Source organism: Aythya fuligula, chromosome 15 (genome assembly GCF_009819795.1).
Source record: "Aythya fuligula isolate bAytFul2 chromosome 15, bAytFul2.pri, whole genome shotgun sequence".
Classification (NCBI taxonomy): domain Eukaryota; kingdom Metazoa; phylum Chordata; class Aves; order Anseriformes; family Anatidae; genus Aythya; species Aythya fuligula.
This window is the reverse complement of record NC_045573.1, coordinates 8,690,915-8,702,373: the sequence shown is the minus strand read 5'-3', so window position 1 is coordinate 8,702,373 and position 11,459 is coordinate 8,690,915. Positions and strand designations below refer to the sequence as shown.

General features: G+C 51.7%; 1 protein-coding gene across 1 annotated transcript; it reads right to left on the bottom strand.

The window, feature by feature from the left end:
* Positions 1–3,554: 3,554 nt before the first annotated feature.
* Positions 3,555–9,858, bottom strand: CLEC19A (C-type lectin domain containing 19A). The gene is made up of 5 exons (XM_032197761.1): positions 9,768–9,858; positions 4,961–5,126; positions 4,471–4,564; positions 4,101–4,233; positions 3,555–3,634 (listed from the first exon to the last, which is right to left on the bottom strand). Exons 1-5 carry the CDS (start codon positions 9,856–9,858, stop codon positions 3,555–3,557), a joined length of 564 nt encoding a protein of 187 aa, XP_032053652.1.
* Positions 9,859–11,459: the final 1,601 nt, after the last annotated feature.

The following is an 11,459-nucleotide window of genomic DNA, read 5'->3' as shown; positions in this document are numbered from 1 at the left end:
CCTGAGGAGCTGCAGCTCCTTCTGGCCAAGAAAACACCAAGGGCACATCTCCTCCTCCACCAAGCAGACCCCATGGATACAGGAGTTCATCTGGAAGATTAAAACTCCCTTTTTTGTTTCGAGTTGGATTTGACTGCTATGAAACAGAAGACACCAATAGTGGAAGAAGGGTGGTTTCTTTTTAAAGTAAGGATCCTGGAGCCTGAGGAGAAAGCAGGGGAGGTCTGCAAAACAAAGCCCCTATTAACTCTGGCCCCAACTTTCTGGTCATGCAAGTTCACTTCTTTTTACCTGGAAATGAAGACATTGATTGGAGCTGACAGCTTCCGTAGGCTCTGCCCATTAGCAATATTTTTAGTCACTGTAGGGTCCAACTCTTCAAACGCTTTCCTAAGGGAACTTGTCAAACCTTTCCTTCAAAATGTCTCGAGCCACTTGCAGGGAAAAGTGGGGTTATTGGCTTGAGGGGTGCCGAGCCCTGCGGTGCTGAGCTCCCGGCTCCTCTGAACAGGAGCACAGAGGAAGCAGCAGTGGGGAGGCAGCACCAGCCCCAGGCCCAGCTCTGCCCGTACCCAACTGCCTCCTCCAGTGCCCAGCATTTTGCTAAACTTTTCGGACCCAGGAAGGCCCTGTTTCCACAGCTGGTTTCTTTACAAACCCTGGTTATCTGCATGCATTGTTTTCTGATGGCAGATGAAGCCCATGCCTGGGGAAACCACATGCTTTACCTCCTGCCCCACAAGCCCAAACCATCCAAAAAAAATTATTTTCACATATAAAAGGAGGAGGAAAAGCACAGAGCAAAGGTAATGAATGCATGGTATCAACAATAACTGGTATCATTTTATGGGTTAACCCATGCATCAGTGACTATGGTGCCTTTGAGGAGAGGGGCTGCTCACAGCACCCACCCCAAGATGCAGCCACCCTGGCTCATCTGCTTTTTCTTCCCTTCAGCACCATTTGTTCTTCAGCCACCAGTTTCAGGGGACACCAATTTGTCTAACCCTTTAGCCACTAAAAGAAAAACAAGGCAACCAACCCACAAAAGCTGTTCTCCATGGGGAAGCAGGGGGAGTCCTCCCCAGCTGACTCACTCAGGCTACGCAGCAGCAATAACTAAAAAGTAATAGAGAAGGTTTGCTGTCCTGGAGGAAATAAATGGGCTTTGTCTTCTGGAATCTCACAGGCTGACAAAACATCAAGCGTGTGCTTGCCTCCTGTCTGACTCACGTCTTAACCAAGAGCTCCTGCCGGGGTGTGAGGTTCCTCATGCGCCTGTGACTGAGGAAAGACACAGCCTCCAGCCCAGTGCCAGGACAGCCCAGCGGCACGAGGCATTCCCCTCCTCACACCCTGATACCAGAAGAGTTGATTTTCGGGGGGATTATGGCACTGAGCCCCGGTCCCCAGTCTTGGGAAGGGCAGAGGCCAGGGCCAGCCGGCAGGTTCAACATCACAGCCTGTACAGGCCCAGGAGGACATGGTCCTCAGCCTCTGTGCTGCCCAGAGCACAGGGGAGTCGGGAGAGCCTGAACAGCACACACTTTCTCCCCATATATATTTCTCCCTTGCCTTCCCAATATATATTATATATAAATACAAATTTATTTTATATATATAATACATTTTAATATGTATATCTTTTAAATACACACCAGGGATTACCTCATTTTAGAAACTGGCTCCTACACACATGTTCCCACCAACAACCACAGCCTTACCCCCACCAGCTTTCACATTTTCACTCCAAGCTCCCAGTTCAGCCAAAAGCAGCAGTGACACTGGGGGAAGCTGTGTCAGCCCCGTTGCCCTTTACCTCATTGCACCCAATGTAATCACTCTGGAAAGTGTGAGCTTTCAGAGGTTATGTGTTTCAGATGGTGACATCAGGGGTGACCAAAGAATTTTATGTGGATGCTTTTACTCATCTTCACAAGGGATTTGCCTTGGTTTTGTGTCAAAAGGTCCCTGCCCTGCCTGGGACACCCTGTGGAGAAGCTCCTGCACGTCCAGAGAAGCCACCACCATGTCTTAAAGCTAGTTTTAAAAGGAGAAGGAAATTTGGTTTCTTATTTTATTATTGTGTGGGGAAATAAATCTGTATCTATAGCTATCTATCTGTATGTTCTATTCAAAGGATCTGTGAAAGCAGTGATGTTTTATATGCCAGTGACAAGTTTATAGGAAGCAATTAGGAGGAATTAGTATTACATTTTCTCTTTAACAGCAAAAAGTTGAACCTGCCCACAGCTGAGAGGCACAGACATGCCGTTTAGCACGTGTGCATGTTATATGCATACACATACACGCAGATATCCCCTTACAGCACACCACAGCTGCTCGGGGCACTTCCCTTCCACCCACACCAAGTTGCTTTGTCCTGACCAGGCAACGCCCAGCCCCGGCCCCAGCCCTTCCCCGTGTCCCCTGCCTCCTGTTCCTCCGCTTCTGCCTGTGGTGCCCTCATAGAGCTGCATGCTCTGAGGAAGAAGAGCATTTTTATTTAATTCTATTTTTATTGTATCATTATTTGTATTTTTTTCTTTTTATTTCTTATTTTATTCTTTTTTAATTTAGTTTTCGTTATTACTATTATTAATTTTATTAGTTTATTTGTCTATTCTATCTTTTAATTCTTTTTTATTTTCTCATTTTTACTTGATAATTTAATCTCTCTTTTAATTCCATATTTTCCTTTATAATTTTTTCTCTATTATTATTATTTTAGTTGTTGATTTTATGTTTTAAGGAAGCTCAGCAGCAATTCTCTCCCCTCAGGCACCCTGCTGGGCTCCCCCACAGCCCCAGTTTCACCAAAACCCCACAAACCCCCACACACATGCAAGAAGCATGGTGCCAACTCCTACCAAGCAACTCGAACTCAACCCCCACCCCCAGACAAGTGTCCCCCAAAATGATGCCCCTGCTGGGTGAGGGCACCCTGCCGCCCCCAGCTGGCACACATCAGCCCCGTGCCACCCTCCTGCCACCCACCCAGCCCAAATCGGGTGTTGGTGGCCCAATGCTGCCCACCTGCCCTCAGCCCTGGGGGGCTCCAGGTGAGGCAAGTGCCAGGCATGAGGCTTGTCCCAGGGGGGCAAGTTGGAGAACCCACTGCTGCCCCCAGCTCCTGCTCACCACAGAGCCAGAGCCACCTCCGTCACTTACTTCAGCAGGGAGAAAATAATGCCCACGACACAAAGGCATTTTGTGTAACTTAACAGAAGACTGGCACCTTTTCCCTGTTCGTCTCACATCAACAAACAAAATCTTTTTTTTCTCTTTTTTTTTTTTTTTTTTTTTTTTTTTTTTTGCTAACAGTTTGTTGCATTAATAAAATAACAGATTTCCTCCAACATGGTGAAATAGTTTATTTAAAACCCAACCCCAAGCTTAAATCTGGGGCCTCCTTTGCTCTGCAGCACGCCTCCCATCACTGCTTCCCTGCAGGGAGAGCTTCGCAGCTCTTTCCTTCACATGAGGCCTCCTCCATGCCGTGACATCCTGGCTGGCTCGTCCCCGCTGAGGTGGCACAAAGCCGGGGTGCAGGATCAGTCCAGGGCCAGAGAGGGAATTTTGCAGACGAAGGGGAAGGCTCGGCCACAGGCGTTGTCATTCCAGGAGCGCAGTGCTGCCCCAAAAACAAGGCATTAGTGAGGAACGAGGTTCAGGGCCTTTAGGGTTTTGGCTTGCAGCATAGGCAAGGCCACGCTGTGCTTCAGCAAGAGCCCATGGTGTGAGTGATGGACAGGATGATGGCCAAGGGATGGGTTTTGCAGCAGGCCACGTGTGGGAGGGGGAGATGACAAAATTTGATCTTTGACTAAATTTAGGGATTCTCTAGAGTGATGTTCTCCTGCTCTGGGAGAGGAGATGGGCTGTAAGCAGAGGGAAAGCATATGTGTGTGCGTGTGTATGTGTTTATAAAGAAAACACCCTTCTCTACAAAGAAAAAGGGAAAATAATAATAATAAAGATTTAAAATGCAAATCACCACCCTGCCAGCAGCCTCTCCAGAAAAGCCCGAGCAGCAGCTGGAATTTATTCGCATGCAAGCAGCACTCAGTGCGCCCTTGAGCGCCGCATGCCGCACTTACCGCTGCTGGCCCGGTACCAGATCTGCACGCAGTCCTCCTCCTCTGGGATGGAGTGGATGCCGTCGTCGGGCTGGCTGCCGTCCCAGTAGTTGTAGTCATAGGAGGAGCCATCCGTCCACTCGAAGTTACCCTCCTGCAAGGCACGGGCAGAGGGAGAAATGTGGTCACCGCAGAGCTGCCAACCCCCAGGCACCCATGGCCACGTGCCCAAGCAGAGACAGGTGCAAGACAGCTCAAGGACATGGGGAGAATGGGCCAAGCACTACACTGGGGTTGTGCAGCTGAAAACTTACAGGGAAGCAAAGTTTTACAATAAATCTTACAGGTGATGCCCAGGACCGCTGCAGGAGCAGAGGCAGGGGGAGCTCACCTGCCGCAGGTCGTTGAGCCCTGTCCAGATGTCAGTGGGGATGCCGGGCACACGGCTATTCACCAGGTCGTACACGAACACATTTTCTTCCCAGCTGGCAAAACAGCACAAAACACAGCAGTCGAGAGGTTATGGCAGGCAAAGGGTCATGGACATGCCCCTTATTTCCACCCCAGGTCTGGACAAACAGGCCTCTGTGTTGTGATTGCTAGTGAGTTGGGGCCGGGTCTTTGCCAAAGGTGTGTAGGGTGAGGGAGAGGGAGCATGTGTAATCGTGTTAGATCTCTACCCCTTTTTCAAGGATAAAAAACGGACTTTGGAGGGAATTTGGGGAATTCCTGCCAGTGCAGCAAAAGGCATTTTCTACACCATCTTTGCATGCCCAAGGCATCGGGCCTGCCCCAGCTGTTGCACAGAGGTTGTGCTGCCTTGGTGGCACCATGCCTGCGTCCCTGCTTCCCCAGGAGGAGGACGTGCCCGTGGCTCTCACCTGTGAATGGAGGCCAGCTTCGCTGATCTGATGCCAATGGAGAACTCAGCACAGTAGAGGTCGGCTTCAGCCCAGGTTTTGTTGATGGGGAAGTACCGGTAGCAGTGGCCTTCATACTCTGTCCAGAAGAGAGGGCAGGAGTAGGCGTGCACGGGCTCTGGCAGGGCTGGGGCAGAGCAGAGAACATGCAGGATGCAGGTGCTACGGGAGAAGCAGCACCCAGCCCTGCTCCCCACCAACAAACTAATGCCATATACGTGGAAAAAAAAAAAAAGCAGGTTTTGCAGAAGCCAAGTGTAAGTTAGCTAAAACCCAAAGAAATTTTGCAACAGCCACGAGTTTCGAAATTTACTGTCTGCCTAGGAAAATCAGGAGGCTTGCAATGCAAACCTGTTTGATGTGGCTTCAGGCAGGGGGTGCTTTAAATGAAGGCGCTCACTTGTGCTACTGCAGATAACAAGATAAGGGCTGCTCTCGCCTCCATCAGACAGCACTGGGGCCCGTGCTAGGACAGAGCTGGCGCTGGGGCTGCAGGGTCACATCCACATACTGCCCTCCTGCTCACACCTCCTAGAAGACCAGATCGCATCTTCCCCCCCAGCAACCCCCCTCACCGCCCCCATGTCCTGGCCTGGCGGCAGCCGTGCATGTAGGCACGCCTTGGATTTCGGACCAAAAATAGCCCCGTGGAGGCCGCAGGGAGTGGTGCAGCTCTATCTGCCTCCCTGGGAGATAAGAGCTGGGGCCCCACAGAGCTATGATGGCTCTTTGGTAGGACTGGCGAGCTCCCCCCAATGAGGCTATTTTGGGGGCACAGGAGGCATTTCTGGGGCCTTTGCATAATATAAACACTGCAGCAGCGTTAACGCGTCCCTCTGCCAGCTTCCTCTGAGCAGAAGGGAGGACACAACACACACCATGCCCCAACAAACACTAACACATGCAGGGTCCCCAAAATCATGTAGTAAATGGGTTTAACCCTTGTAGCTCCTGGTTTTTAAGCCTTGGGGTGTCACCAGTTCCTCCAGAGCCAGCCTCTGCATCCCCACCGGATCCTGCCAGAGCGACTGCGGTGCTGGGAGCAGGAGTTAGGGCACACCGAGTCCTTGGGAGAGGCAGATGCCACTGAGCTACCCAAGCAGGTAACAGACTTAAGCCCAAAGAGGTCAGGGCGCTGCTGAAGGGCCTCCAGTGTTGAAGGGCCTGGGGGGAAATCGCTGTGACTGCGGGTCATGGGTGGGCAGAGTGAATCCCTGCCAACAGCCACATTCAATGTAGCAGCAGTGAAGGCAATGTTGGTAGGGAGAAAAAGGAGAAATTAGATGAATTCAAAGCTGAGTGGAGCTGAACTCTTCTCCAGCAGCTCCAAGTGATAATTTCATGTATTTCAAGCTCTTTCATACAGGTTCTTTGAGCCGTTCCCAAACACCCCTCCTGAAGCTGCTTTACAGCACACAGCAGACAAGCCACAAAGACAAAGGGCACTTCTGTTCCCCTGACATCCCGAGGCAGCCCCACTTCATCCCCCTGCTGCACTCCCTGCAGGTGCTGTGGCTTTGGGCAGCTCAGAGGGGCTGCACAGCCTCTGAGGAGTAACGCCAAGGCACACCTGGTCAGAAGCAAGGGGAGCAGCTTTAGAGGAGCGTGGCAAAGCCAAAGGCAGCTCAGAGGTGGTGCGGGACTCAGAACCATATCCAGCCAGCCTTTCTCTGGAAAAACCTTAGAACAGCCCTCAGAAGAGCGAATTATTGGTGGTGTGCCAACAGAGCAGGACCAGGAATGCCACAAGCTGATGCGATTTCCTGCGTCATGGCACTGGCCAGGGGCCCCTGTCCCCACCGCCAACAGCCCGGGGCAGGGGCAGAGCGCCATATCCAGGGGACGGGGCTGCAGCAGACAGACACCACCAGCAACTGGCTCTTTTATAGAGGTGTAAAAAGCCCTGACGAACTCTTCACCTCCAGCAGCATGGTGGTAAAATTCACGGGGCTGAAGCCAGCGGCTCCCTGCCTTCCCATGGCACTGTGAATCACAGCAGGCCCCCAGCACCCCCCTCCTTGTCCTGAGTAGCCAAAACCTAGCGTGAGATGGAGACAGTCCTCCTTTGTTATTCTGCGCTGCTTCCCATTAGGTAGCATTAATTTGATGAGCTTCAACGAACCAGAGGTGCCTGAAGGAATTTAAGGTTAAATATACCAAAAAGGAAAAGAAGGGAGGTCAGCATTTAATTAGCATCCTCTCTGTCGGGTCAGGATCAGAGGCTTTGGCACTCTCTTTGGAGGAGAACTTCTGCTCTTACATTTACAGGCAGCAGCAACTGGGGGTGCTGCCCTGATCTGGGAACTGCAGGGGCTATTTTTAGCAGGAAAGCCATAAGAAATTGTATGCATGTGTGTATGAGCATACTCACAGCTCTGTAGGAAAACTTCATAACCTAAGCCAGCAGCTGATAGTGGTATTTGATGAAAAAAGAAATGGGGGAAGCACTGGGGGGATATTCAGACCAGATTCTCACCTTTAAGCGTCCCAGCAAAACATTGCCCTCGGCAGCATCAGCTCCTCTGGGCTGGAGCCACACCTGCAGCAAAGCCACCACCCATGGGACCATGTCCCTGCCATCCCTTTGTCCCCAAATTTCTAGCAGAAAATGAGGGCACGAATCCTTCCGTCCTTCCTTTGCCTTTTGCAGTGCAGCAGTTTTATGGCCAGGGATGTGTTTAAATGCATCAGTGGCAAAATGGTTGTCCACACTTGGCTGAAGATAAGATCTGTGTCAGGCAGATAATACTTACCCAGAAAAGCTGGAAAACAGGAATTTGGGGTCAGGAAAAGAGCTCTGTGCTCTCTGAATGTGTTTTGGTGCCAATACAACTGGATTCTTCCTATTTAGTGATTTGCTGGAACCCAGCTCAGAGGCTCCAGGATCCCCCTAACAGGAAAAATCCCGTGTCAGAGCTGTGTAGAGTCTGACAAAGCTCTGGCAGAAAGTTTCACTTCCCCGAATGGCTGCTTTCCAGTGACAAATCACTGAGGGAGAAAACCCCAGGCAGTTCGATCAGCCTTTGTGTCCCGGGATGCTACTGAAGAAGCAAAGCACTGACTGCGCGACTCCCCGACTCAGCAGCAAAGGCGAAGGGCAGGCTTCTCCCTACCAGCTCCATGCCAAGGCTGCGTGCTGCTTCTCCAGCAGCCAGTAGCTTGGAGAGACAAAGGCTGGGGCCAGGACAGGGCTGGTGAGAGATGCCCATGCAGGGAAGACCCCTGGGGGGATGCAGCTCCACCGAAGCGCTTTGGACAGTGGGTAGGACCAGGTCAGCAGCTGATGGCTTACCAAAAGCTTGTAGGTTCTAGGAGAGACCTCACTGACGTGTATGGTCTTAAAACACCCCTCCTGGCACATCTGTAAGCTGATGCTGCCTTCTGACCTCAAAGAGAAAGCTAACCCTGTGTTGGAGCTGCTGACTGGTGGTCAGAAGGGAAACTGAGACTACAGGGCCGGGACCAGGCAGCCCAGGACCCTCCAGGACGGCTCCAGCTGAAGCATGGCTGGGGATAGGGGTCACTATGCCAAATGAGGCAGAGCCCACATCCTCCTTATTGACTAAAACCAAAGAATAAGAGGAGTTTGATGGGCAGGAGCATGTAGCAGAGGCTAAGACAGTGCTACTGTGTGATACTGAGATGCCTCAGGTCACCAAGGGCTTTAGGAGCACATCCTTAACACTGACACCATGCTCGTTACTGACAAAGAGCCCCACCTTCGTGCCATTTGTAACACAGATCTTTCCTTAACAGATAAAAAAACCTCATGCTCAGTGGCCACATTCAAAACAAGCAGCTCATGGAGGGTTTTTGGTCTCCTTGTGTCTGGGGGACGCAGGGAGCTGGAGGGGAGGGCAGCCACTGATGGACACGGAGACCATTTAATGACCCGACGGTACCTTACACATCCTGAAGTGGGTTTTTAAGCGCATGTTACAAATGTCCAAGTAAAACTTTAAACAGCTGTTGAAGCACATTGGGAAAGTGACTCCCGTTCACGCAGAGAGTGTTTTGCTTTTTAAATCTCTGTAACAAAACCAAGCTGTCTCTACAGATTAAAATCTTCTGCCACATCCATTTGGAGATACGAGGCTGCCACAGCCGCCCCCCTGCAGCCCACAGTAACAGATAGGAGTTATCTTGCATTTTTCCTCCTTAATTAGTGCTGGTGAAGTTCCCGTTGATTGGCTGGCTGGGAGGAAACCCAGGCTCTATTGCTCCTTTTTCTCACAAACTCTCTGAATGACACTTAAGGGTCCCTTTCTGCTCGCATCAGCCGTAAACGTGACGGGGCGCACCGTGCAATGATCACAGGTTCCTGCTCCCCCTGGCCCCATCAGAAAGTTTGCAGGAAACCAAAGTGACACAGAGCGGCTGCCGCCACACCATGCTCCAGGTTTACAACCAGCCCAGGAAAAAACGGGGAATGGGGAGGGAATCTCACATCGGTGGCCTTTTTTCAGGGACAGGAGGTGCTCCTCTGGCACCCTGGCACACCAGCTCGCATCACTATGGGCAAAAGCCCAGCTGCCTGCACACAAAGCCAGCAGAGAGAGCCTCAGCGTCCAGGGAGATGGCAGGGCTGCTTGGGGCACCCAAGAGAAGAAGAAAGTTGATTTCGAGGCAAGCCTGAGATTTCTGGAGCGAGACAAACCGGCGAGCCAGCTGCCGCCCCTCCGAGACCCCTAAACCCCCCCCTAAGGGGCCATCCCCATCCTGCACGGGCGGTGCGGGATTAAACCCCCTCCGGGCGCTTTGCACTCACCTTGGCTGATCTTGATGTTGGTCTGGGGGAAAGCCCCGGCGGCCAGCAGCGCGGCGGCCAGCAGCGCGCACACGGCGCGGCCCCAGCCCATCACCGCGGCACCGGGCGGCTCCGCGGCGGGACGGGGGCGGCTGCGGGCAGGGGGCGGCTGCGGGCAGGGACCGCCCCGCACCTCCCCGCTGCGGCCCTCCGCCCTCCACGGCCCTCGAGCGGGGGCGGAAAGATGATTTTCGTGGATCCCCCCCGCCCCAGAAGCGAAGCAGAGATGCTTTTCGTGGGTTTCTCCACCCTAGGAGTGAGGCAGAGAAGCTTTTTGTGGGTTTCTCCCCCCCCCCCCCCCCCCAGGATCAAGGCGGGGATGGTTTTCATGGCTTTTATTTCTCATTTTTTAATCCGTTGCCACCTCTTTTTGCACCTTCTTTACCTTTTTTTGGTGATGTCGCAGGAGAAAGCCTGCTCCGTTCGCTCACACGCTGCCCCCACCGTGCTCGTGCAGCCCTGTAACATCACACAGTCTGCAGCTACAAACAGCGATGGGACGGAGGCTCTTCCACATCTCCTTTCCATGGTCAGAAATGTTTTTTGGAAATAAACTTCAGTTTTTGAAAATCTTGTGTAAAGTCCTTCTCTAGTTGCAGCACATGTGTGCTATGAAAAGCCGTGGTCCAGCTCCACTTCCAACTTCTGCCTTCAGCCAGCACTGAATGAGCTGCTTGGGAACACAGTCAGTGCCATTCACATTTTATTCTCAGCTACAGATTAACATTTTCAAGTTTTTCTGGGACTTGAGGTGGGATGACTCCTGTTTTTACAGGCAGGATTCAAGTAGAAAGAATTTGGGATGCCCCAAAGCTTTCAGTAAAGTATCCAGACTTAATCCAGAGCCAGCAGCTCATGAGATCCTATATTAGATTTTCTTTGCATTAAATAAAACATTTTAAGAGAACTCCTTCCCCCTTTCATTTGTAGTTCCATATACTGATCCAAAACTATACTGCTCAAGGAAAGGTCTATTGATACACCAGACTACTACAAATGAAGGAGTTCAGACTTAGCATTAGAAGACCATCATGTGCCTTCTCCTTTCTCAGCCGTGCACAACTCCCAGATAAAGCTGGTATTACAGGCAATTATCAGCAAACTATAGAACAAAACTCTGGTACACATTAATTCACTCAAAGTTTCCATCTCCAGCACTTAAGCAAAGCACATGGTGGGTCTCCAGTCGTCTTCAGCGGATGCACAAAGCTCGTGCTGCTGCCCATAGATGACAGGTGGAAGAATAGTGAGGCCAGTGACTGCTGAAACCACCAGCCCTTGTCTGAGCCTTTGCAGGCTGCAGGAACAGGTCGGCATCCTCCAGTGTGCTTGCCCAGGGCTCCCTCTGCACCGTGATTTAGCAATGAGGTGAGCTGGGAGGAAAGCCAGAGAAGAGAAGGATTTGCTGTTGCCCTTGCTGTGGGACAGGAGAGGAATTTCACCTGCAGAATTACCTTTAACTCACAGAGACAGACCAGAACTGAAATCCATCACCTGTGGCAGAGAAGCTCGGCAAGGACACCCACGGGCAGCCCAGTGGCAGCCACTGTCCCTGCAGCTGGGGCTGCCAACACACCAGCTGTGCTGGGGAGCAGCCAGGAGGGATCCAGGCATTGCAGCTGTGCCTCACAGGTGGGCAGCCGGGGGCTTCCC

Excerpts from the sequence above, each read along its gene's own strand:
- CLEC19A (XM_032197761.1), bottom strand. The coding sequence starts at position 9,858 with ATGGGCTGGGGCCGCGCCGTGTGCGCGCTGCTGGCCGCCGCGCTGCTG. Across the intron at positions 4,565-4,960 it reads AAGCTGGCCTCCATTCACAG|CTGGGAAGAAAATGTGTTCG; the intron begins GTGAGAGCCACG and ends CTGTTTTGCCAG. Across the intron at positions 4,234-4,470 it reads GGCTCAACGACCTGCGGCAG|GAGGGTAACTTCGAGTGGAC; the intron begins GTGAGCTCCCCC and ends CGTGCCTTGCAG.